The sequence below is a fragment of the Ceratotherium simum genome, chromosome 22, assembly GCF_057802395.1.
Source record: "Ceratotherium simum simum isolate JZ-2026a chromosome 22, ASM5780239v1, whole genome shotgun sequence".
NCBI lineage: Eukaryota > Metazoa > Chordata > Mammalia > Perissodactyla > Rhinocerotidae > Ceratotherium > Ceratotherium simum.
Window position 1 is genome coordinate 13,991,961 of NC_141921.1, and position 25,030 is coordinate 14,016,990.

Genomic DNA, 25,030 nt, shown 5'->3' on the forward strand with positions numbered 1-25,030 from the left:
CAGTTTGGCCTCTTATGCTGTGGGAACCCCATTTCTCTGCAAATGTCACAGCTCCAGCTGCTAAGAAGTTCTACCCAGGGGCTGGCCCAGTGGCATAGTGGTTAAGTGCGCGTGCTCTGCTTCGGCAGCCCAAGGGTTTGCAGGTTCAGATCCCAGGCGCGCACCGATGCACCACTTGTCAAGCCATGCTGTGGTGGCGTCCCATATAAAGTAGGGGAAGATGGGCACAGATGTTAGCCCAGGGCCAGTCTTCCTCGGCAAAAAGAGGAGGATTGGCATCGGATGTTAGCTCAGGGCTGATCCTCCTCACAAAAAAAAAAAAGGAAGACGACGTTCTACCCAACCCCATGTAGCTCTGGGGCTTGGAAATCTGAGAGCAAGGTGGCGGTGAGGGCCCTGACATTAAGTCACACACTACATATTCACTGATACCTGAGTTCCAGTGACTTGTGGGAGAGGATGCAGAAAGAGGCCCCAGGGAAGGAAAAGAGGCTAAGAAGGAACTGAGGATAAGGGCACAGATCTTTCACAAACAAAACCACATGCGAGACTCCAACTCTGGAACTTTTATTCTCCTGGAAACAATCAAACACTGTATTAGTGGTAATTGAGGGAAAAGGTGTATGCTTATTTCTGTCGAAGCAGACGTGAGTGTCTGTGAACAGCATCCACAAAGGCACCCACATGTTCTGGGTCCATGTCAGGGTAAAGTCCATGGCCCAGGTTGGCAATGTAGCGCTGCGGTCCAAAGTCATCCAGCATCTGCTGTACCAGCTGCCCAATCTCCTCCTGGGGGACCAAGAGGGCACTGGCTGCAGGGGGTGCCAGCAAGCCTCTGTCCTCTCTATACATAATAGTAGCACACATACATGCAGGCATGTTTCTACTCAGTGTTACTCATTCAGTCATTAATTCAAACAAATTTATTGGATGCCAAGTATGGGCCAGGCACTAAGAAAACACAAATGAACAAGAACAATAGAAAGAAATTCCTGCCTTCCTAGAGCTCACATAGTGTGTATGGAGTAGAGGGGAGGGACAGACAGACATAATAAAACATACACATAATAATATGCACAACCATGTCCACAGCCATGGGAGTGCATAAACTCACAGACACACATAGGGGCCCTGGTTGTTACCTCAGATGCATACAGCGCACAGGGGTCCAGGTTGCCCTGCAAGGTCACCGTCTTCCCCACACACTCCCTGGAAGCAGAGTTAGTACCACATTCTGATGATTGTACATATGGCAGCTATACCCCTTCTGCCTCACCCTCCATTACTCACCGGGCTTTCTCTGGGGCCACTGTCCAGTCAAGCCCAACCACCTCATAGCCAGCCTTGGCCAGCTCCTCCAGGGCAAAATGTCCATCCTTAGCAAAGATGATCTGGGGGAAAGGGGAGAACTCTGAGGCTACTAGAGGGCCTTGTTATGCCCACTAACCTATCGGCTACACCTCTGCTGCCCTCCAGTGGTCACTTCAATCCATGCAGGACTTACCCTGAATGTTTCACAGGCCCACCTTCACTCACCCCATCCCCATCCTTACCATGGGCACTGGTGCCAGGCCTGCCTCCTGCAGGCGGGCCTTCACTTGCTTGGCCACGTCACGGATGTAGGGCAGTGCAAACTTATTGAAGAGCTGTGGGCCAAGATGCCCTGCGTGGGACTCAAAGAGCTGCAATGCCTACAGTTAGTGGGTGGTGAAGAGAAATACGTAACACACAGAAAGGAAGTACCTCAGGTCCCACGCACAGAATGTGCCTCAATTTTCCCCACGTGACTTCAACCCCTGATACTGCCTAAGCCTTTAAACCCAGATCCAGTCAAAAAGTTTTGCCTTCCCCAGATCCCAGTGCTAGCTTTGGTCTTTGAACACATCGAGCATTAAGCCCTCCTGCCAGTGTCAGGGTGGGCTTAGCTGCTCCAGCCAGATCACTGCAGGCCAAGCTTCTTTCGTGCCTGGCATTAAGACATCTACTCTCTCAGGTGTAAGGAACTCCATTGCTTCTGGTCCTTATAGACTAAACCTCAGCCTATTTGTCTCTCCCTCAGGACTCACCTGGGCACCAGCAGCCACTTGTCCCACCAGATACGGGACCAGAGCATCAGTGAGGATGTGAAGCAGCCGGTGACTGGCCTGCGGTCTCTGGTAAAGCCAGCGCTTGGCCTGAGCCATGGTACTTGAGCTGCCACCCTCAACCATGTATGTCATCAGAGTCCACTGCAAAGGATACAAAGAGAATGTCACACGTGTAAAAGCCAGACTGACACTTTCTTCCTTTCTCTACACCAGACCAGCCAGAGTGATTTCTCCATGCCCAAGTCCCTGCCCTGTTCCATATTACCGGGGCACCAGCAAAGCCAATCAGTGGCACACGCCCAGCCAGCCGTTGTCTGGTGAGGGTGATGGCCTGGAACACATAGCCCAACTCAGAGGCCACTGTTGTTGGATGCCGGAGGCGCTCTAAGTCCTGCTCTTCTCTTAATGGCTCTGGGAAGCTGGGCCCTTTGCCAGGCACCATAGTCACCTCCATGCCCAGTGCCTGGAGAGGGAGAAAACAACTGGGTTCGCAACCTGAACTCCAGGAGGAAAGGCTCTCTTGATCCCACACCAGGAAGGAGGAAAAGGAGAATAAAACTCAGCCAAACTCCATCTCTTCCAGCCTAAGTTTTTCCCTCTATCCAGTGAAGATACGTGCTTATCTTGAGCTTTGACTGTCTTTTCTCTTTTTTACCCGTTCCAGAATCAGGTTTGAGTGGGTACCTGGGGTACAACAAGGATGTCGGAGAAGATGATGGCAGCATCCAGAGGGAAGCGATGCAGTGGCTGTAGGGAATAGAAGACAGGTTGCTAAGTGGCAAGCTGAGGGTATCAATCCCTCCCTCTTTTGTGGACCCCTCACCTGCAGAGTCAGTTCACAGCAGGCCTCTGGGGAGCGACAGGTGCTGAAAAAGTCCTGGGCAGCCCGAGTTTCCCTAAACTCTGCAGACAGAAGAGGAAAGGCAGGGCTCAGCTTTGAGGAACTTCTAGAGCTTTCCCCGACCCCTCAAAAACTTTTCACCCTCCAGAATTTTACCTAGTCCCCCAGGCCCTGATCCTCACCTGGCAAGTAGCGGCCTGCCTGCCGCATGCACCAAACGGGAGTATAGTCTGTGTCTTCTCCCCAGGCTGCTCGCAGGAATGTGTCATTCTTCAGCTCCGGAAAACCCTGGGGTCTGGAGATCAGGAAGGGGTGGGGGTAGGTGTCAGTAAGCTAGGCTGGGGGTTGGGGAAGGTGCGGATTCTTAAGGCAGATCAGGCACCACTATCTGCCTTCCCCAGGCCAGCTCTCAAGCTGTGGCTTCCCACCCATTCTGCCTCCTCTCTGCCTATCAGTTGGTGCACAAGATTAGAAGGGGCCACCCTGAAGCCTCTACCCGACACAGGCCCAGCCTCCCCAAACTCAAAGCCACTGAATGGGGTGGGGCAGGGGGGGAGAGCCCAGTAAGGATAGTTTGGGGGTCTTTGGACCAGAAAATCTCTGGTAGAGGGGTACCAGTGGGCTGGTTCTGGGGCTGGGAGATCCCCAGACTGGAGGATAGTCAAGGAGGGATCAGAGTTGACGGTCCCGAAATAGGGATCCTAGTTGAGGAATAGAAAGTCTCGGGGGGATCCCGTAAATGACGGTCTGGGGGACGCAGTCCAGCTAGGCGGTCCCTCAGGAATCCACGGTTGGAGGATTCGGGATTCCAGCGACCGGGGTTCGGGTTGGGAGCTCTCTAGGTGGGGGAAGGGGAGTACAGGGACAGATTACTGAGTTGGAAGACACAGGTCAGAAGCTCTGCTGGCCATACCACAGAGAACTCACCCCAACCCGTTCGCCTCCATGATAAACTGTCTCTTACCGCGAGCACAGTCCCCACTTTAATCGGAATCTGAGCCTGCCCTGTGCCCAGGCTCCACCCCTTCCGGGAGTGAGTCAAGGCCGTCGCCATGTTGAAAGTCACATGATCAAACCCTAGTGACAGCTCCCGGGCTGCCCTGGCTGCTGCCCGTAGGACCCTACCTCTCTTCACCGTAAAGTCCGCTGTAGCGACGCAGCAACAAACACACCCAAAAAAGAACTTCCCTGTAACTACTCATACCGTGGCATGAGGAGTTTGCTCTCCTCTGATGGCCCGCGAATCCCGAAGGCTCAGCCCAAGTCTCACTTTCACTGCCACTCTCCAGGCATACAGTGGATTACGGAACCAAGCTGTACAGGGAACTAAAAGCATTAAATATTTATCTTACCTACTAAGAGCCGGGCATTATAGTAGGTATGGAAGTTACAGTGGAGAGCAAGTCAGCCCATTCCCTAAGGAGCTACAGACTGATGGGAAAACAGAGAAATCAGCAATCACAACGGTAAATGTTTTAAGAAGAAAAGTTAGAAACAACTAACAAAGGTTCCTAGCTTAATTGGGGAAAGCAGTGGGGGTGTTCCAAACGGAGAGAACAGCGTGTGCAAAGAGAAGATGCAAAAGCAAATGGCCATTATGGGAACCAAGAGATCAATCTGGTGGGACTAAAGAGCTGGAGATGTATACGGAGTCCAGGTCATGTAGGCCCCTGTGAGGTGCCCTTGTTCACTTTCTCCTGTAGTAGTGTGACAGCATACAAAAAGCTTGGAAAAAAGGGAAGAGAGGCACTGTGTTCCCAACTTCCTAGGGAGAAAAAAATGGAAAACTGTCAAAATTTCACGGGATCCTTTATATCTTTTTTTTTAATACTTTTTTTTTTTTTTTTGGTGAGGAAGATCAGCCCTGAGCTAACATCCATGCTAATCCTCCTCTTTTTGCTGAGGAAGACCGGCTCTGAGCTAACATCTATTGCCAATCCTCCTCCTTTTTTTTTTTTTTTTAACCCCCCCAAAGCCCCAGTAGATAGTTGTATGTCATAGTTGCACATCCTGCTAGTTGCTGCATGTGGGACACGGCCTCACCATGGCCAGAGAAGCTGTGCATCAGTGCGCACCCGGGATCCGAACCCGGGCCACCGGTAGCGGAGTGCGCACAAGCCACGGGGCCGGCCCCATATATCTTTCTTGATAACTTCAATTATTTGAAAACAAAGTTTCCACCCGTGTCCATCAACAGATGAATGGGTAAACAAAATGTAGTATGCATATACAATAGAATATTATTCAGCCATAAAAAGAAATTAAGTTCTGATACATGCTACAACAATGTTGTAACGTTATCCTGAGTGAAATAAGACAGACGCAAAAGGACAAATATTCTTTGGTTCCATTTATATGAAATATCTAGAGTAGGCAGATTCATAAAGTCAGCAAGTAAATTAGAGTTTACCAGGGAAAGGGGGCAGTGAAGAGTTATTGCTTACTGGGTACCGAGTTTCTGTTTGGGGTGATGAAAGAGTTTTGGAAATAGATAATTGTACACTTAAAAAATGGTTAAAATGGGGGCCGGCCTGATGGCGTAGTGGTTAAGTTCGTGCGCTCTTCGGTGGCCCGGGGTTCGCAGGTTCGGATCCTGGGCACAGACCTATGCCCCTCTCATCAAGCCATGCTGTGGCGGTGTCCCATATAAAGTAGAAGAAGATGGGCATGGATGTTAGCCCGGGGCCAATCTTCCTCAGCAAAAAGAGGAGGATTGGCAACGGATATTAGTTCAGGGCTAATCTTGCTCACCAGAAAAAAAAAAAAAAAAGGTTAAAATGGCAAATTTTGTTATATATTTTTACCACAATTTTTAAAAAATTAATAATATATCAAAAACTATTGAATTGTACACTTCAAATGGGTGAATTGTACGGTATATGAATTATATCTCAATAAGACTTTTTTTTAATGAGGGGGATGTGGGGACAAAGTTTTCTTTTCTTCGGTGATTGTACTTCACCAACAGCTCCTGTCCATCGTTTTTTTGTCTCCTCCCTGCCTACCTCGGCCTTTCCTCTCACCTGGTTCAGAATTTCTGTAGAAACTGGATATTGATCACCAGTGTCCTGAGATTAGGAGTAACCACCAAGATCAAGCCTGAAGGACTCAAGATTCCTGTCGGTGGCAGGCCTGGGGAGGGGGTTATTCTCTCAAACATTTTACTCACACCGCCCCCAGAATGGGGAGCCAGAAAGGATGTCTAGCAGATTTTTAAAGATTCCTCTGGTTGTAGTACGACTCGTTGGGGGCGGGGAGGCAAAAGAGGAGGCCGGGGGACCAGAAAAATGGCTGTTGCGATGATCTAGGCTAGATAGGATGGTGGCTTGAATGAGGGTAGTAGCAGTGGGGATAAAATGGTAATAGCAGTGGGGATGGAGAGGGGCGATTGATCAAGTAGAAACTCTGTACTGAGCTTAGATCTGGTTGGCTGGATAGGAGGCACAGAGGTGGCTAATATGGTTGAGGATCCGAGTGCACAGGGCAATACGGCTGGAGTGTCGGGTGCTTCTAGTCCAGAACTTACGGCGAAGGCTGGCCGAAGGCGGGGCAGAGCGCGGTGGGAAGCTTGGTCCGCCTTCGCGGCCGCTGCTTCTGGGTCCGGCTCGGCCCTGGGCTTCTTTTTGCCACTTCGCGATGGCCAGCCCGGGCGTGGCGCTAGAGTCTCCGCGGCAGCTGCTGGGCCGCGTGCGCTTCCTGGCGGAGGCGGCGCAAAGCCTCCGCGCCGGGCGGCCGCTGCCGGCGGCACTGGCTTTCGTGCCGCGCGAGGTGCTCTACAAGCTTTACAAGGACCCGGCGGGACCGTCGCGTGTGCTGCTGCCGGTGTGGGAGGCGGAGGGCCTGGGGCTGCGTGTGGGCGCCGCGGGCCCGGCCGCCGGTACCGGCTCCGGCCCGCTCCGCGCCGCCCGGGACAGCATCGAGCTCCGGCGCGGCGCCTGCGTGCGCACCACGGGCGAGGAGCTGTGCAATGGCCACGGGCTCTGGGTGAAGCTGACCAAGGTGCGCCGTGTCCTGCCCAGGGCCCCACAAAAGACCCTCGGCGCCAGGGAAGCCCCTGGCTGTTCCCCTCCCCTCCCCCATTTTGAGCTGGCATTGCATTCGGTGCCCTTTGCCTTGGGCTGGGCAGGGCGGGCCCTGGGCAGTTCCCTGATGGCTGTCCCTATCTGGGGCGTCCCGGCAGGAGCAGCTGGCAGAACACTTGGGCGACTGCGGGCTGGACGAAGGCTGGCTGCTGGTGTGCCGCCCGGCAGAGGGCGGGGCCCGCCTCGTACCCATCGACACTCCCGACCACCTCCAGCGGCAGCAGCAGCTCTTCGGCGTGGACTACCGCCCGGTGCTCAGGTCCTGCACTTGAAGGGGCGGGGCTCGCTGTCAAACGGCTCAAGGGGTTGGAAATGGGTCTGGCACGCCAGGGAAGTGGGATAAGAAGCGAAGGCAGGGCTAAGAGCAGGAAGGGGCCGGACCTGAAGGGAGCTGGGGTGGAGCTTCTGGGGGCGTGGTTTGGAGGGGATAGAGCTCTGGAGAAGGCTCCAGGGCCTGGGAGGATGGGGGCGTGACCTGCTCCAGTGGCTGTCATCCCATCCCACCCCTACTCTGTGCTCACAGGTGGGAACAGGTGGTGGACCTGACATACTCGCATCGCCTGGGATCGAGGCCTCAGCCAGCCGAGGCATATACGGAAGCTGTACAAAGGCTACTGTGAGTGAGCAGGGATGGGATGGGGAGGAAGGAGCTCCAGGTCTGGGCCCAACCTAATTAGGGACTTGGGGTTGCTTAGCTACGTGCCCCCGACGTGGACCTACGAGTGCGACGAGGACCTGATCCACTTCTTGTATGACCACCTGGGCAAGGAGGATGAGAACCTGGGTAGCGTGAAGCAGTATGTGGAGAGCATAGACGTTTCCTCCTACACGGTGGGTGCTGGGACTCCCCCACCCCGAGCGAGATGTAGTCACATCTTGCTAGATCCAGAACCCTCACCTCTAGGCCAGAGCCAAACCGGAATCCCCACAGCCAGACTCAGTCCAGCTGCCCATCTTGGAAGTCCTATAGGAACCTCTAAACACCTCTACCCATGCCAGCTGCACTTTTAACCCAGCTCCACTGTGCTGTCTCTCTTGTGCTCCCTGGCCCAAAGCACACCCCAGTGCAGGGAGTGGGGGTAAATGCTGACTCTACCTCTCTGCCCCCCCCCCAGGAGGAGTTCAATGTGTCCTGCCTGACAGACAGCAACGCAGACACCTACTGGGAGAGCGACGGGTCCCAGTGCCAGCACTGGGTACGGCTTACCATGAAAAAGGGCACCATTGTCAAGTGAGTGGGCTCCAAGTAGGACAGGGTGGGTGAGCCACATGTCTGTGAGTGTACAGAGACTCATGTGCATACTCTGACCCCCTAGGAAGCTGCTACTGACAGTGGATACCACAGATGACAACTTTATGCCTAAGCGGGTGGTGGTCTATGGGGGCGAAGGGGACAACCTGAAGAAACTGAGTGACGTGAGCATTGACGAGTGAGCGAGCTGACCTGGGGTAGAAGGTGGGGCATGATCCCAGCAATGGGGCCTGCCGCAGCTTGGAAGCATAAGGTTGGGTGAGACCCCAGCAATCCCTGGAAGCAAGGAGTATCCAAAGTGCCTCACATCCATCTTCTCAGGAGCCTGATCGGGGATGTCTGTGTCCTGGAGGACATGACCGTCCACCTCCCTATCATCGAGATCCGCATCGTCGAGTGCCGAGGTGGGGCTTAAGGTTATAAGGAGGGAAAGGGAGCTCCAGTATGTGGATGGGGGCTAGCTGGCAGTGAGTGTGGAAAGAAGAAGATGGGTTTGGAGTTGGGGTGAAGGTGACAGCTGAACTAACTCCAAGATTTGAAGTTTTGGGGCCTGAGCCGGATGGAAGGTGCTGGGTATAGGCCTGCCTTAAAGCCATAGAGGTGGTTGGGCTCACCTGGGAGAGGAACTGAGTTGGGACCCTCAGGCATCCCAACGTTATAATGGTGAAGGGAGGAACCAGCAAAGAATATAAAATTCAGAATTAGGTGAGAAGAAGGGGACCCTAAAGGTCCCAAGTTTCTCGGGGCTAAGGGTGACAGAAGGCTGAGCACTAGGGAGGCATTCTCAAGTCTGAAGGCCAATAGCAGGTGCAGCAAATGATCTCACTCTGACTTCTTCCCCCAGATGACGGGATTGATGTGCGTCTTCGAGGGGTCAAGATCAAGTCATCTAGACAGCGTGAACTAGGGTTGAATGCAGACCTGTTCCAGCCAACTAGTCTGGTGCGATATCCACGCCTGGAAGGCACTGACCCGGAAGTACTGTACCGCAGAGCTGTTCTCTTACAGAGGTGGCTGTGGTCCTGGGCCTGCCAGGCCCTTCCTTTCCCCCTATCCTGAGTCTTGTATGTCTGTGTAGAGGAGGTCCCCAAGGCTTTATACTGTAAGCTATTCTACTTCAAGGGTCAGAGCAACCCCTGGGCCCTGCCTTCTCCTGTCCTTGTGTGTTGGGGAGTGAGGGGGTCTTACATCCATGCCAAACTCTTTAGCTGCAGTTATCTTTACCCACTCACCCCAGATTCATAAAGATCCTAGACAGCGTCTTGCACCGCCTGGTACCTGCCTGGGACCACACGCTGGGCACCTTCAGTGAGATTAAGGTGAGCCAGGCCCACCCAGTGCTGGTCTTGGCAGTGGGCTCCCCCTTTCTGCTCATGTAGTCGTTTACTCTTCAGCAGAGAGTTCTTAAAACCTACTCTAGGCCTGGACCTTTGCTGGCCATGGGAACATAGGAAGAAAGCCAGACATAAATAGCCAAAATTTAGTGTTTGGGGTGCTATTTCCCAAATTGTGTGTGAAATATACAAGAGCTGGGGGAGGATAGGTGACAGCATGGACAGGGCAGTTTGCATAAAAGGTACATACTGGGAGTTACCAGCAGCTCAAGATGACTTGAGAGAAGTGTACAGGTAGATGTGAGTATGACATGGGGATGAGGCTGGGAGGGAGTGGTCAGGAGACAGGCCCTGCTAGCAGAGGGCACTGTGGGCCAGGCTATGAAACAGGGACTTTGTCCCAGATCAATGGATCCACTGGAAAAGTTTTAAATAAGGTGATGACAAAGTTAGATTTTTTGTTTTAGAAAGCTCCCCCTGGTGGCTGGACTAAGGGAAGGACTAGAAGCAAGGATGGGGATGGACTAGGCTTGAACTGGAATGGTGGATTGAGTCCAAGCATAGAGAAAGTTTTCAGGGCCTGGACATAGGCTGACTGCCTGCCGGTTCTGTTCTGGCCGCCTCTCCTCACCAGCAAGTGAAGCAGTTACTGCTGTTGTCACGCCAGAGGCCGGGCCTGGTGGCCCAGTGCCTACGAGACTCAGAGAGCAGCAAGCCTAGCTTCATGCCACGCCTGTACATCAACCGGCGCCTTGCCATGGAACACCGCGCCTGCCCCTTAAGGGACCCCGCCTGCAAGAACGCGGTCTTCACCCAGGTCTGGACCACCTGGGGTTGGACTAAGGGAGGGTCAGTGAGGGGCCTAGGGGGCTGGGCCGAGAGGGACCTGAGCAAGGTCTTTGGGCAAGAGTGGGGCCAGGTCTTGACACAGACTTTCCTACAATTCCCTCCCCCAGGTTTATGAAGGCCTCAAGCCCTCTGACAAGTATGAAAAGCCCCTGGACTACAGGTATGGCATGAGGTTGAGGGAGTTGCTCAGGGCACACATGTACACCCACACACTGCCTCTGGTACCCCTCACCATTACCCCTCTGTAGCCCCTGCTCCTGGCTGGTGAATCATCCAAGCCCTGGCCCAGCATGATGACAGAGATCCACCCCTACTTACAGGTGGCCCATGCGCTATGACCAGTGGTGGGAGTGTAAATTCATTGCAGAAGGCATCATTGATCAAGGTGAGGCCCTGAAGGAGGATAACAACGATTCTGCCCTATTTAGAGTGATAGAGTCTTCTGAGGTCACCAGCTAACCAAGATAGGGGATCTGCTTATTACCCCATTACGGGGGATGGGCCTCTCGAGTGCCCCAGCTGAGGGCATCTGTCATTTCAGGGGGTGGTTTCCGGGATAGCCTGGCAGACATGTCAGAAGAGCTGTGCCCTAGCTCGGCGGACACCCCTCTGCCTCTGCCCTTCTTTGTGCGCACGGCCAACCAGGTAATTTCCCACCCCTACCTCCTGAGTTGTTTCTGCTATTCTCTCTCTGCAAACCTCCCAGGTACCAGGCGGAGCTAGAGAGGGGGCAGAGGAGGGACCGAGTGGCCCAGGGCAGCCTCTGGGCAGGAGCCAGTATACATTTAGAGGAATCCTTCAGGGCCCCCACTAGAGGTGTTTGGGGAAGGCTTTGGGGAATCTGGGGCAACAAAGTAGGGTCCATCCCATGCCTTGCTGACAGATTTTTCTTGGGGGCAGGGCAATGGCACTGGTGAGGCCCGGGACATGTATGTGCCCAACCCCTCCTGCCGAGACTTTGCCAAGTACGAGTGGATCGGACAGCTCATGGGGGCTGCCCTTCGGGGTAAGGAGTTCCTGGTGAGTAGCCTAATCTGCACCCCATCAGATCAGCCCTGGCCCCTGGAAGGAAGAAGGCCAACCAAACCTGGGCAGCTCAGGGTGAGAAGACAGTAGTGAGTATTTGTCCCACAGGTCCTGGCTCTGCCTGGTTTTGTGTGGAAGCAGCTCTCTGGTGAGGAAGTGAGCTGGAGCAAGGACTTCCCAGCTGTGGACTCTGTGCTGGTGAGTGGGGCCTAGAGCCAGTGTTTCCTCTGCCCAGCCCCTGAAGGGCTGCTTCTCCCCAAGGCTGTTCTGAACTTTCTCTTACCACACACGCGCTCCTCCAATGCCATTGACTTCCATGGCTTCAACTACTGTCTCTATTCTGGTAACCCCTAAATCCTTACGTCCAGCCCCAGCCTCTCTTCTAAACGTAGGGCCATATATGCATCTGCCCCAAGATGGCGCCTCAGGCTCAGTACATTCTTTATCTTCTCTCTAGTCTACTGCCCTCTAGGGCTCCCTGTCTCAGAATGGTACTACCACCCACGCCTCCCCATGCCCAGACCCTCAGGGTCATCCTTCACTCCTTTCTCTCTCACCTCCCATGTTCTGTCACATCTCCCTCTGGAATCTGTCCACATCTCCCACCTCACTACTATCCCCCTGGTTCAGGCCACCTTCCTTTCTGACTGACTGCAAAAGCTGGTGTCCTTGTGTCCGTTCTTACCCATCTGATCCAGCAGCCAGAGTAATTTATTTCACTCTTCTCATTTAAATCCTTCAATCACTCTGCCCTGGGCTTAGGATAAAATGCAGAAACTGGAAAGGCCTTATATGACTCCTGTATCTCTGGCCACTTGGTTCACGTCCAAGGTCCAGCCAAACAGATTCCTCAGGTCTTTTGTTTTTTGCACCTTTGTCCAAGACACGCTCTCTCCTGACTTCCTTGTGGCCCTGCCAATTCCTAGCCATCATCTGGGTCTCAGCTTAGATGTCATTTCCTCCAAGCCACCTTCCTGGCCTCCAAGGCTGCCTAGGTGTTATCTTGATGCTTTCACAGCTCTTGTACTGACCCCCTCACTGCCCTCATTGCCTGCATGGGGACTGCCTTGCCTGGCTATCTCTCCTGCTTCCCTATGAGCATCTTGAGGAAAAACAAGGACTGTCTCCACAATGAAAAGCTGACCTCCCCACCTCTCTCCAACCCCCAGGTGAAACTCCTGGAAGTGATGGAAGGAATGGACAAGGAGACATTTGAGTTCAAATTTGGGAAGGAGCTAACATTCACCACTGTCCTGAGTGACCAGCAGGTGGTAGAGCTGATCCCTGGGGGTGCAGGCATCGTGGTGGGATATGAGGACCGTTCCCGTTTTATCCAACTGGTGCAGAAAGCACGGCTAGAGGAGAGCAAGAAGCAGGTACTACCCAGAGGCCAGTAGAACAGAGTGCTTTGGACAGCTCCTAGTAGCCAGAGCCCAGCCTGATAGGCCACCAGTACCCAATCCCAAAAACTATGGCCCCCACCATTCCTCTGCCCCACATTCCTGCTGATCAGTGGGGTACCGATACCCCCAGTGCTAGGCAAAGACCATGTCCTCCATTATCTCCACGAGTGGAGGCCATGTGTCCCCGGCACACACTGAGCTGGGAGTTGTGTCCTCTTCCCCAGCCAGGCCTTTTCCCCTCTCCCCAGGTGGCAGCTATGCAGGCAGGTCTGCTGAAGGTGGTGCCGCAGGCTGTGCTGGACTTGTTGACCTGGCAAGAGTTAGAGAAGAAGGTGTGCGGGGACCCAGAGGTCACCGTGGACGCTCTGCGCAAGCTCAGTGAGTGTGGAGCGGGGCAGTGCAGTGTGAGTGTGGGGCTTATGGACTGGGTAGGTTGGCACCTAAGAATGAATGGCCTTATGCCCGCCAGCCCGGTTTGAGGACTTCGAGCCATCTGACAAACGCGTGCAGTATTTCTGGGAGGCGCTGAACAACTTCACCAATGGTCAGTGGAAGAGGGCAGAGTAATGCCTGGGTTCAGACTCTCCGTGTGAGATAGAGGCGGGGTGGAAGTTGCAGAACCTCCTCCAGCATCTGTGCGGACACTGATTTTCTTCTCCATCCAGAGGACCGGAGCCGCTTCCTGCGCTTTGTCACGGGCCGCAGCCGTCTGCCCGCACGGATCTTCGTCTATCCGGACAAGCTGGGGTGAGTGTGGAGGGGAGGTCCGAAGGGGCTGTGGCCGGCCTTCTACCCTCCCCCCACACACACATACTCACATGTCAGACCCCTCTCTGTGCCCCTACAATTCTTCCTGATCTATGGCCCCTCCATACCCCCAGCTACGAGACCACAGACGCGCTGCCTGAGTCTTCCACCTGCTCCAGCACCCTCTTCCTCCCGCACTATGCCAGGTGGGTTTCCTAGGCTCAAGCCTAGAGAGTGGGGAGTAGGGGGAAGAGGTAGCATCCTGGGATGGAGGAGGACTTCCGGTACTGAAGTACACAAACTGAGCCCCAGCGGCCCTGGTAATGGTGAAGAGACCTCTGCACCTGGCGCTGACCAAGCCTCTGCCCCCCCGCAGCGCCAAGGTGTGTGAGGAGAAGCTCCGCTACGCGGCGTACAACTGCGTGGCCATCGACACCGACATGAGCCCTTGGGAGGAGTGAGTTGGCACCAGGGGACAGCTGCGGGCCGGGCCGGCAGGACTGAGCCTACATAGGTCCTACTCGGCCTCGCCCAGGGCAAAGACACCCTCCCTGGACCAGTTGGGGTCTGTGCTCCACTCTCGATGTGAGCTGACTGCACTCAGAAGCCAGCACGCACCACCCCTGTATGCGGTTGGAGTAGGGGTGGTGGGTTGACACTGGTGGCCCAGCCCCGCAAGCCGTTTGCGTGCTTGGGCTTGTTTCTCAAGTTGTCGAGAGGGAATCTTCCACAAGCCCAGCACAAGCTGCCAGGCCGGAGCTACTTGAAGGGGATCTTCTAGCTTCCCATCCCATGGACTTGGCTTCAGTTTTCAGCTCTTCCCTTTTTTCTTCTTGTTTTTCTCTGGCTTCTGCCTGGACTCAAAACTAAAAACTTTGGAGGGTGGTGGGGGTTCCTCCCCAAACAAGGCACCAGGGATGGATAGGAAGTTATGGTCATCCTCCTTGGTCATCTGCCCCAAGAATGAAGCAACAACTGAGTACCCCCTCCCTCACATACTGGTCTTTTCCTCCTCTCCCTCCATACCCAAGGTGTGAGCCCTGTCCTTCTTCGTCCAACCCAATCTCAACTGACAAAGTGCCACCACTTTCCCTGGCTCAGAACCTACATCTATGTAACATTAAATCTTTACTGCCACTGCCACCACAGCATATTCATCACTTCTGCATCACCTCCAGCCTGATTCCCCATCTGCTATCTCACCCCCAAGATTGTGCACAGGTTAAGGCCAGTTATGTCCTCTCTGAAATCTTCAGTAGCTCCTCTTTACCCAATTCTAAAATAAAGCCTAGATTTTAAAACTGCTTCTAGGCCTTATGCATGCCGCTGCCCCTGCCCCAGCCCTCCCTCCCTTAGGGACCTCCATGACACTCCATCTAAGAAGGTCTTGCACATGGGAAAGTTGAATAAATGGATGAGTTCATTCCTTCAGAATGTGTTTACTGGGCTCCTGAGGGATGTTAGAGCAGGCTCTTCCAGGACTTCAGGGCCCTGCTGGGAGCCAAAGAGATGTGTGTCAAGTGGCAGTGGTGGGGCTTCTCAGTGGCAAACATTACATCTGGAGCTGAGGAGGGAAATAAGGACCCCACTGCCCAGAAGAAGAAGAAAAAGGCTGGCCTGGCGTTTTCTGGGATGGGTGCGGTGATTTGGAAGATGGGATTCCACTTTCAGGAACCAAATAGGCAGAAGACTTTAACATCGTAGAGGACAAAGCCTAGCAGATGGCTGATAAAGCAGCCGGGTCAGGATTTTGACAGAAGAGGAGGCAGCAGCATTGCTATCCACCCCGCACGCCGCCTCCAGTTGCCTCACAGCTAAGGTGCATGCAGTCTTTAAGAACAAGTAGCCAGTGAGAGACCTCGTGCGGATACAGTCCCCCCACAGCGGGCAGTCGCCCTCAAGTACGGTCCCAAGTGAAGGGGCATGCGCGGGGTCGCGCTCTCCCATCTCTTCCCCACGCCGTCCTCTAGGGCGCGCCCTGACGCTGCCCTGGCTGGGAAATTCCGGGCGGTGGCCTTGAGCCTCCTCCCCCGGGGCTGTGCACACCCCGAGGCCTATCTCCCCATAACTCTGAGTCTAACCACCCCAGCTGAGCCTCCTGGGCAGCCCTCGTGTTGCAGCTCCCCAATCCCTGCGCCTTGGGTGGTCCACAGAAGACATCCCCCCCCTTCCTTCGGCAGCCCCTTCCCGCCCAAGAAGCTGAAGGATTAGGAGCCCCAGCGGCCGCCACACCCACCCAGCTCGGCTCTTCCCAGCAAGCTCTTCCCAGCAAGCTCTTCCCAGCAAGCTCTTCCCAGCAAGCTCTTCCCAGCAAGCTCCCGCCTCCTTGTCCCGCCCATCCCTCGGAGGCGCCCCTTCCCCTTCTACCCACTTAGGGAGGGGCCTGGCCAGCAAGCGCCTGCAGGTGGTAATCCGTTTCTGTGTCTGGTACTGGCCACATGTGTCTTTGGTCCCTCTCTTACCAAATTGAACTCAGATTATATTTTTTAGCTTGCTTTTCATTTAATCACTCGTTCATTCTCTGAGTGAATGCATTCATTCATTTAGTGAATACATCGAGCACCTGTCAGGCACCATCCTAGGTGCAATGGATAAAATAGTGGCTAAACAGAAATAATTTTTGCCCTCTTGGGATTTAAACTCTAATGGGAGAGACATATATTAAACAAATACATAATCGCATAAACAATACTTAATAACATTTGTGTAAGAGCTCCAAAGGAGAATTGAGGGGTATTGTTAGAAGACAGAAAAGGATGTTCTAACCAACGGGCTCGATGGAATGCTAAATCCTTAGGGAGACTAACTGGGCACAAAGGCCACCTGAGAAGCATGTTGAGTCCCCTGTTACTGGAGTATGAAGGGAAGAGAAAGAAGAGACTCCAGCCTTGGAGGCCTGTTTTAGGATTTTGCAATGAGCAGCCATTAGAGCATCAAGCAAGGGAGTCACATGATTAGATATGCCTTTGGCAGCTGTGTAGAGAATGAGTTGAGAGAGACTGGAGGCAGAGAGTAATCCAAACAGGAAATGATGGTCAATGGGACAAGGGAGATGCTCATTTTAATCATTATTTTTATTGGCTGCATTGTATTACATTGTAAGGAATTTTCATAATTTTTATTCATTTAAAACCCTCTACAGATGGACATTAAGGTTGTTTACAAATTTTCGATATTGAAGACTACAGAGGTTACGATAAGCGTCCTCATGCATATATCCTTTCATACCCAGTTGATTATTTCCTTAGAATAACTTCCTAAAAGCACTTCATCAAACTGCCAAATTGCCAGTTGTATCCTGCCAAATTGCCAGGATGTATCAATTTTCACTCCCTTTAGTGTCTATTTCCTAAACTTTTATCAACTTTGGGTACTAACACTTAAAAATGTTTTTTGAGGGGCCGGCCTGGTGGTGCAAGTGGTTAAGTGTGTGCGCTCCGCTGTGGCGGCCCGGGGTTCGCCGGTTCGGATCCTGGGCATGCACCGACGCAGCGCTTGTCAAGCCATGCTGTGGCGGCGTCCCATACAAAGGCATGGATGTTAGCCCAGGGCCAGTCTTCCTCAGGAAAAAGAGGAGGATTGGCATGGATGTTAGCTCAGGGCTGATCTTCCTCACAAAAAAAAAAACAAATTGACAATTTAATGTGCTGAAAAAATGGTATGATTATTTTAATTTGCATTGCTTTGATTATGTACTATATTGAGCAATTGTTTTTATTCTTTATGAACTGCCCTTTATGTATTTTTGTCCATTTTTCTATTGGCTTCATTATACTTTTCTTATTGATTTGTAACAATCTTTGCATAGTACTAAAATAATAAGCACAGCAAGGCATTGTGCTAAGTCCTGTACATCTGTTATCTTGTTTTATCTTCTCACTCTGTGAAGTAAGTACTATTATTGTGCCCATTTCCAGATGAGAAACCTAGAACAAAGATGAATTAAGTAATTTGTCCAGGATCATGTAAGTAGTAAGTGATGAAGCTAGAATTTGGATGGTAGTCTGCCAGCTTCAAAGCCTGCTAAAGTGGTAACGAAGTGTTATATCCTGTATATTAACCCTTTGTCATGTCAGGTGTTGCAAATATGTTTTCCCAGTCTGTACTTTGCCATTTAATTTCATATATGTTCTTTCCTAATCTGCAAAATTTTAGTTTTTTATGAATTCAAAATCTTTACAGAAGAAACCATATATTGGATATATACCATGGGAAGACGATATAGTACACTAGTTAAGAGCACATCTCTAGAATCAGCTTTTCTGTGCTCCTATCCTGGCTTAACCACGCACCAGCTGTTGACCGTGGACAACAGCTAAGGATTTTCCACATCATTGGCCAGTCTCCTCAGCTTCCTTTTTTGAAGTCCTTTTCCTTTTAGCATTGAGTTGAAATGCTACCTTTTCACATACTTATCATCTTTTTATGCTAAATTTTTATGTATAAAAAAATCTTCAGGGGCCGGCCCCGTGGCTTAGCGGTTAAGTGCACGCGCTCCGCTGCTGGCAGCCCGGGTTCGGATCCTGGGCGTGCACCGATGCACTGCTTCTCTGGCCATGCTGAGGCCGTGTCCCACATACAGCAACTAGAAGGATGTGCAGCTATGACATACAACTATTTACTGGGGCTTTGGGGGAAAAAAATTAAAAAATAAAAAATAAATAAATAAATAAAATCTTAAAAAAAATCTTCATTTTGCACAGTAGTGCCAGACTGTAAAAATGACCCTGCAAGTTGAAACTGAGCGAAGTTTCAGTTCTTAATAATCAATGGAAGAAAGTACCATTGTTCTGTGACCTTTAAAATTTTCTTACCAAAATGTTAACTCTCTTACTGTCAATTATAAATGTATAGGGAAATGAAAAAATCGTGAAACTAATATTTATTTAGTACATTGTAATCTAAAGCATTTAGAAAGATTGAGAAATCTTTGTAAAAGATTTCTTTGTAAAAAATCTTATCAAGAGTAGTTTGAACAGTGCTTGCCTCTTTTTTCTTGTCTTATAATATAGAGCAAGCATCTTTACTATGCCTTGATGAATTGTCATATTCTTTTTTGTTTGGATCAGCTTCCAACATTTTATTCTTTGTACTTTGAATTTCATGAAATATCTTTGAGAATTCCTTTAATGTGAAGTTTTTTCCCCTGTCATCACTTCCTCTGGGACATCCTCATCCTTTTTGTTATAAGCACTTTCCTCATTTATGTCAATAAGGTTACCTTCACTAAGTTCCTCTGGCTGCATATCTATACTCTCTCATGACAGCAGTGTCAACGTTCCCATGATCAGCTATTTCTTCTATAACTCTATATGTTCAATTTGAATTTCACTTCCAGTATTATCACTTTTCTTTTTTTTTTTTTTTTGCTGCACTTTCATTTTGTTGGCCAATTCTCAATTATCCATTTTTTAAAAAATGTTACATGGGTTTATCACTGGGAAACAAGCAACACAACTACATTCTGTCTATATATGAACTGAATAAGAGATGCGTAGTGACTAATCACCAACAGACTGAAGGAAGTGACATGACTGTTCACTGCTCACGATGCATATCCAAAAGAGTTGATTCTGACAATTTTGACAGTATTCTCATTGCATTTATGGAGGAGAGAATTTTTGGAGGCCCTTACTCCACCATTTTTATTGATGTCACCTGTTCCTTTTGTATTTGCTTCTAAATTTAGATAGAAAGTTGTAGAAAGATTTAAATGAGACACAAGTCCCAAATTTCAATAACCTCTATAGAACTCTAAGACTTTATCGTTGTCAATGTGGTGTTCTTTCTCTCCCTGTCCCTCCTCCCTGCCTAACTTATTCTTATTCCTAAAGTACTTACCACCTTTTAATATGCTGTACAGTTTACTCATTTATTATTTAAACTTCTTTATAATGTATGCTGCCTCTCCCTGCTAGGATGAGGGCTGGATCCTTTTTTGTTCACTAATATATGCTAAAAGCCTAAAACTGTCCTTGGCACATAATAGTCACTCAGTAAATAGTTGTTCAATAAATATATGAACTGTGGCCCATAAACCATACTTTCCAATTTAAAAAACAAGGAAAATAAGCCATCTGAGAAGTTTTGTTTTCAGTAAAGGAGGAAAAATTACCAAATTGATTAAATCACTTATTTTTAAAAATGACCCATTAGTTTAGAGCATAAACGTCCAGATTCTGACCTTTAAAACCACCAACAATGAAAATTCTGTGTGCTTGAAGGGAAATAAGGAAATATGAAGTCCTAATTAATGAAGGTTCTTTCCAAGCTCTTTATGTAAACACTGTAGCATCATTTGCTCTCTAACTTATCATGAATCTATTATGCAACTGCTGGGCTTATGTACAAAAATAAAACACAAATATTTTAGGACCTGCAATTGGTTGCCAAAGTAGAGTTTCTCTTTTCATTTTTATCTTTCACTCAGTACTTTAAAAATAATAATTCCCTGTCCCGCTGACAAATCCACAGCCAAATGGAGTAGATGAATATTGTGATGTGGCCAGCAAATTCCCCAAGAGAGCTCTCTTGCAGACCGTGGGAAGAGTATTTCTGAGCCAAGGCCCAACTTTTGAAAGGTTTCTTTTGTATCCCACAGTTCAAAGAGACCTTTAGAGCTTGACCTTCTTAAACTATTCTCCCACCACAAACGAACACAAACACATAAATGTCCCTTGGGGAAGAAATGTGTACAGGAAACAAACATTATAGGGAACAGCCTGTATTCAATAAGCATTTATTAAGTACTTCCCATGTAATTAATAAATAAAAATAAATAATAAGCATGAGGCTAGGCATGAGGGATAACAATATGGATTGACTTAGTGAGAAGGAACATCCAGGAGAAGAGATGTTGTCAGTGACTCAGGCGCTCAGCCCAATTTTCCCATCACCAAATGGGAGGTCAAGGGAAAATTTATGAGAAATTTGTAACTCATTCCATATTATTTACTTAGAATGTCCCAGGTCCTGTGCTAGGACCTGGGGAGAGAGGAGCAAATAAGATACAGCCTTTGTCCTCAAAGGGTTCCCAGTGTGATAGAGAAGACATGAAAAGGGGGATGACAGTCCTTTGTGGTGAGTGCCATAATGTGAGGACTAGAAGCAGTGAGAGCCAGACAGAAGAAATCCACAAGGCAGCAGTTCTTAAAGTATGCTTTGTGGATTTCTGGGAGTCCCTAAGACCCTTTCAGGGGATCTGTCAGGTCAAAACTATTTTCATAATAATACTAAAACATTATCTGCCTCTTTCACGGTATTGGTATTTGCCCTGATAATGCAAAAGCAATGGTGGATAAAACTGCTGGTGCTGTAGCATGAATCAAAGCAGTGATACCAAACTGTACTAACAGTCATTGTATTCTTCACTGCCACACACTTGCAATAAAAATGAAAAAATAATAAAGCAAGGTAAGTTTCACTTAAGAATGTCTTTGATGAAGCAATAAAATAATTTTATTAAATCTTGGTCCTTGAGTACATATCTTTTTAGTATCCTGTGTGATGAAATGGAAAGTACACATATAACACTTCTGTGCATACCAAAGAAGTATGACGGTTGTTTCCAGGAAAAGCACTTGTGTGATTGATTTGTGACTACTGTTTTTTTCACAGAACACTATATTTACTTGAAAGAACAACTAACAAACTATGGCCAAGAATTTATGAAAATGAATGAAGTAAGCCAGTCACTTCAAGGAAAACCATTAACAGTATTTGTTGCCAGTGATAACGTTTGAGCTTTCAAGAGAAAATCAGAACTTGGGAAAACTTGTATCTGTAATCATAAGCCTGCCAGCTTTCCAATATTTAAGGACTTTTCTAATGAGATTGGTGGTGATACTAACAACTGTGATTTTTTAAAATATTGTATAATTGAGTCAACATTGGGAAGATCTGCATAACTCAGTGAACCAATATTTTACAAATGATCAATGCATCGAGTTGCAAAATTATACATGGGTAAAATGTCCATTCAAAGTGCAAGTATTTAACAGAGTACAAAATGTTCATTGCTGTACATCGCAACTAATCTTGAACAAACTACCATTTATTGAGTTTTGGTGTAGTATCAAAGAATACCTACAATTATTTATCTGACAAGGCTATTAAAATACCTCCCCCTTGGGGCCGGCCCTGTGGCGTAGCGGTTAAGTGTGTGCGCTCTGCTGCTGGCGGCCCGGGGTTCGGATCCCAGACGCGCACCGATGCACCATGCTGTGGCGGCCTCCCATATAAAGTGGAGGAAGATGGGCATGGATGTTAGCCCAGGGCCAGTCTTCCTCAGTAAAATGTGGGGGATTGGCATGGATGTTAGCTCAGGGCTGATCTTCCTCACCAAAAAAAAAAAAAAAAAAAAAATACCTCTCCCATTTCCAACTATGTAGCTGGGTGATGTCAGGTTTTCATCATATAATTCACCCAAAACAATATACTATTGCAACTGATCCAGCTGTTTTCTATTAAGCCAGACATTAAAGATATCTGCAAAAAGGTGAAACCATGGCATTCTTTTCAGTCAATTTTTTGTTTTGAAAACATAGTTACATGTTTTCATAAAAATGTTAATTGTTACCATGTAATGGTTTTAGAATTTTTATATTTTAAATGAATTAATGTTTTAATTTCTCAGTTTGAATTTTTAATACGGGTAAATATCAATAAATATAATCCATATAAACAAAAGTTCTTTGGAGTCCCCAATAATTTTTAAGAGTGTAAAGGGTCCAGAGACCAAAAAGTTTGAGAACCGCTGCCCTAAGGAAATAATTTAAAGTGAGTTTTAACTGAAGCAATCTCTCAACTACTTTCCTCAACTAGAGGAGAAAGTCCTCTGATTCTCTGAAAACATTTGCTAGTTTAAACATGAGCATTTAAAATGGATGACAGATAAGCAGTTGAATGCTGTTTTTACTTCATAACTAGTTCTTACCTCAAAACTATGCTGTAATCCCCAAGGCTTCTGTTTGCTTGAGCTAATACCAAGGAGAGAGAGAATCTTGCTGCAGAAGGAAAGAGCAGTCAAGTTTCAGGCCTCCTGTGGCCAAATCAATCACTCCACAGCTCCCTTTTACCAACACACTCAGTGTTATATTTGAGTTAAAATAAATAATTATTCAATAACTCATCACCAGCATCCTACAGTGAAGGAGAGGCAGAGCAGGGATAGGCTGATTTTATGGATATGGCCTCAGGTCTTTTTTTTTTTTTTTTAGTAGGATCTAACCTGAACTCCCATTCTTCTGGCTGAAAGTCTGGGGAAAATTACAAGTCCTGCCTTTCTCTTTGCTGTATCCCCAGCGTTTAGCATCTAAAACATCACTTGGCACATATTAGGCACTCAATAAATAGTGTTGAATAAAGTCAAACTCCTTTATTTTTATTGCAGAAATTAGATTCTGCCTCTTAACTGGCAGGCAGCTAAAGCAACTCAAGGTTTAAGAGATGGATAAAAAATGAGGAAGTTTCCAAAAGATTAGGAAATTGCAGGAATGTGTGGGAAAGAGAGAATGACTATTGTTCTTGTGAAAGATGACATGAGTGGAGCCATATTAAACTAACCAGAGCAGCCATTTCAGAGGAATTGCCTTGCACATCTTGTTTTCTGTATCTTCCAAACTGGACCAAACTGCCAACATTCCAAGAAGTCAGTTAGGACAAGAATATCCTGTCTGTAAGGACTGATGGTACTGGACTTTGCTGATAACCGGATTGCTAACCAATCAATGAAGTACAGGTCTAGCCTTTTGCCTGATGATCAAACCTCAAGCCAATCTATGACGTACAAACCTAGCTTTACCTTATCTAGCACCAATGGTCTCTTCTTTAATACAACTCACCTCATCCTCCCTTTTCCTGTAAAAACCCTAAGCCCCTCTTCTGTAATCCGGACACTTTGGGTTTCTACCTGAATCTGTGCTCTCGGAATTGCAATTCTTTGATCCCAAATAAACACTTTGCCTCTTAAACTGGTTTCTGTTTTTGTAGGTTGACATTCCTGTTACTTACTGCAGCTTAACAAACCACTGCAAAAATTTCTGCTTAAAGCAACAATTATTTTATTATCTTTCACAATCGTTGGGATTTGTCTAGACTCAGGCATTTGGGTTCTCTCATGCAGTTGCAGCCTCTTAAGGAGTCTCCCTGCTTCCAGGGAGTCTATTATCAACACAGCAACTAGTGTGATCCTTTAAAAACCTGTCATATCATGTCCCTCCTCTGCTTAATTCAAGGTCCTCACAATGACCTACAAGACCCACAGGATCTGAGTTCTCCACCCTCTTCCCCGTTGCCTCTATGACCTCCTCTACCATCATTCACTCTCTCTGGCTTACTTTGCTTCAGCCATATTGGCCTCTTTGCTGTTTTTTGAACGTGCAGTCTCTCTTCTGGAACTTTAGCACTTGCTGGCTATATCTTTACCCAAGATATCCACCTGACTCACTCTCTTCAAGCCATTGTTCAGTTTCACCGTCTCAGTGAGGTCTCACTGACCGCCCCCAACCCCCAACCCTCGCGCCCCCGACTGTTTTGATGGCTAAAAGTGGATGTTTTCCGTACCATAACAGTCTGGTTCTGAAAGCCGGTGTGAGTCGCCACGTTAGACATCCTGGACACAGAAAGCCCTGGCAATCCCTAGCCTGCAGGGGCTTTTGGTGATTTCCCCACTGACTAGCCCCAAATTGCAGCTCCCAATAAGCTCTTTTTTCACAGAATGGTAGTTGGGGTCAGGTCCTAGAATGAGAAGTCCCTGAAGGAAGAGACCGTGACTTGTTCCAATCTGGGTTCCAGGAGCCCTGCACTGGGAGAGACATTCAATGGACGTTGTGGTGAACGAACAAAAGGGAAGAGACGGCCCCCTCTCCACGCCTCCCCGCGGCGCGCGCGTGCGTCCAGACCGTCATCTATCGCTCGGCGCTCGTCCCTTCCTGCCCAGCGCGTCCCATCGATCTGCTCGGCCATCGCGCGCCTGCGCCATTGGGCTGTCAGTCGGAGGCGGCGTGGGGAGCGCTGGGAGCTGTTGCGGCGCGCCGGGAGCTGAGGTAAAGCCGTGGCTTCCGTGCTGCCGGGCTGCGCACGAGCTGGCTGGCGGGGATGAGCAGCGCGGTGGCGGCCGCCTTGCCCCGCTTCATCTGAGGGAGGCGGGCTCCTTGAGCCTGGCCGAGGAAGGCCTGAGGGAGCGGGCGGGGGTGCAGAGCCCCAGAGTCGCCAACTCGAGTCCCTGCCCGACCCGGCCCTGGAGCCAAGTGTACGAACTAGAAGGGAGCTTGAGAAGAATCCGAGCCAACCACCTTGTGCAACAGATGGAGAAACTGAGAGTCAGGGAGAGGAGGATCTGCTAGAAGTCACAGCGAGTGAGCACCAGACCCGGGACCAGACGCCCGGAGCACAGTGTCTGGACTCTTG

At 49.3% G+C, this 25,030-nt stretch overlaps 3 protein-coding genes across 7 annotated transcripts in view; 2 read left to right on the forward strand and 1 right to left on the reverse strand.

The window, feature by feature from the left end:
* Positions 1–551: 551 nt before the first annotated feature.
* On the reverse strand, positions 552–3,959 carry UROD (uroporphyrinogen decarboxylase). Of its 2 annotated transcripts, none has more exons than XM_004442011.3 (10): positions 3,856–3,959; positions 3,111–3,223; positions 2,911–2,990; positions 2,772–2,834; positions 2,353–2,550; positions 2,067–2,228; positions 1,554–1,691; positions 1,291–1,391; positions 1,143–1,209; positions 552–789 (listed from the first exon to the last, which is right to left on the reverse strand). In XM_004442011.3, the coding sequence occupies exons 1-10, from the start codon at positions 3,873–3,875 to the stop codon at positions 628–630; spliced, it is 1,104 nt and encodes a 367-aa protein (XP_004442068.1). In that variant the 5' UTR covers positions 3,876–3,959; the 3' UTR covers positions 552–627. The 2 variants fall into 2 exon arrangements, with proteins under 2 accessions (XP_004442068.1, XP_087302176.1); XM_087446050.1 differs by lacking the exon at positions 3,856–3,959 and adding an exon at positions 3,544–3,780.
* A 60-nt stretch (positions 3,960–4,019) lies between these two features.
* On the forward strand, positions 4,020–15,044 carry HECTD3 (HECT domain E3 ubiquitin protein ligase 3). Of its 3 annotated transcripts, none has more exons than XM_087446048.1 (21): positions 4,020–4,394; positions 7,109–7,269; positions 7,534–7,626; positions 7,706–7,841; positions 8,126–8,241; positions 8,327–8,440; positions 8,584–8,666; positions 9,107–9,272; positions 9,500–9,581; positions 10,231–10,413; positions 10,553–10,605; positions 10,766–10,830; positions 10,987–11,090; positions 11,346–11,465; positions 11,580–11,669; positions 12,641–12,847; positions 13,123–13,252; positions 13,344–13,418; positions 13,540–13,621; positions 13,756–13,827; positions 13,998–15,044. In XM_087446048.1, exons 1-21 carry the CDS (start codon positions 4,161–4,163, stop codon positions 14,080–14,082), a joined length of 2,451 nt encoding a protein of 816 aa, XP_087302174.1. In that variant the 5' UTR covers positions 4,020–4,160; the 3' UTR covers positions 14,083–15,044. The 3 variants fall into 3 exon arrangements, with proteins under 3 accessions (XP_087302174.1, XP_087302175.1, XP_004442066.1); XM_087446049.1 differs by lacking the exon at positions 4,020–4,394 and adding an exon at positions 6,523–6,927 and having other exon boundaries at positions 13,505–13,621; XM_004442009.3 differs by lacking the exon at positions 4,020–4,394 and adding an exon at positions 6,524–6,927.
* Positions 15,045–24,607: 9,563 nt separating this feature from the next.
* Positions 24,608–25,030, forward strand: part of EIF2B3 (eukaryotic translation initiation factor 2B subunit gamma) — a 144,899-nt gene continuing 144,476 nt past the window's right edge. The window contains exon 1 of one of the 2 annotated variants that reach the window (XM_004442010.3): positions 24,608–24,666. The gene's annotated coding sequence lies outside the window, so the exon portion shown is untranslated. Of the gene's footprint in view, positions 24,667–24,711; positions 24,979–25,030 lie in introns of those variants that run through there. The other variant, XM_087446061.1, reaches the window with a different exon arrangement.

Bases quoted from the DNA above. Each gene is read 5' to 3' on its own strand.
- HECTD3 (XM_087446049.1), top strand. From the start codon at position 6,565: ATGGCCAGCCCGGGCGTGGCGCTAGAGTCTCCGCGGCAGCTGCTGGGC. The intron at 7,842-8,125 runs GTGGGTGCTGGG...CCCCCCCCCCAG, and splicing joins TAGACGTTTCCTCCTACACG to GAGGAGTTCAATGTGTCCTG. The intron at 13,622-13,755 runs GTGAGTGTGGAG...CCATACCCCCAG, and splicing joins GTCTATCCGGACAAGCTGGG to CTACGAGACCACAGACGCGC.
- UROD (XM_004442011.3), bottom strand. From the start codon at position 3,875: ATGGAGGCGAACGGGTTGGG. The intron at 2,991-3,110 runs GTGAGGATCAGG...TTCTGTCTGCAG, and splicing joins GGCAGGCCGCTACTTGCCAG to AGTTTAGGGAAACTCGGGCT. The intron at 1,392-1,553 runs GTAAGGATGGGG...CCTTTCCCCCAG, and splicing joins GCCTGGCACCAGTGCCCATG to ATCATCTTTGCTAAGGATGG.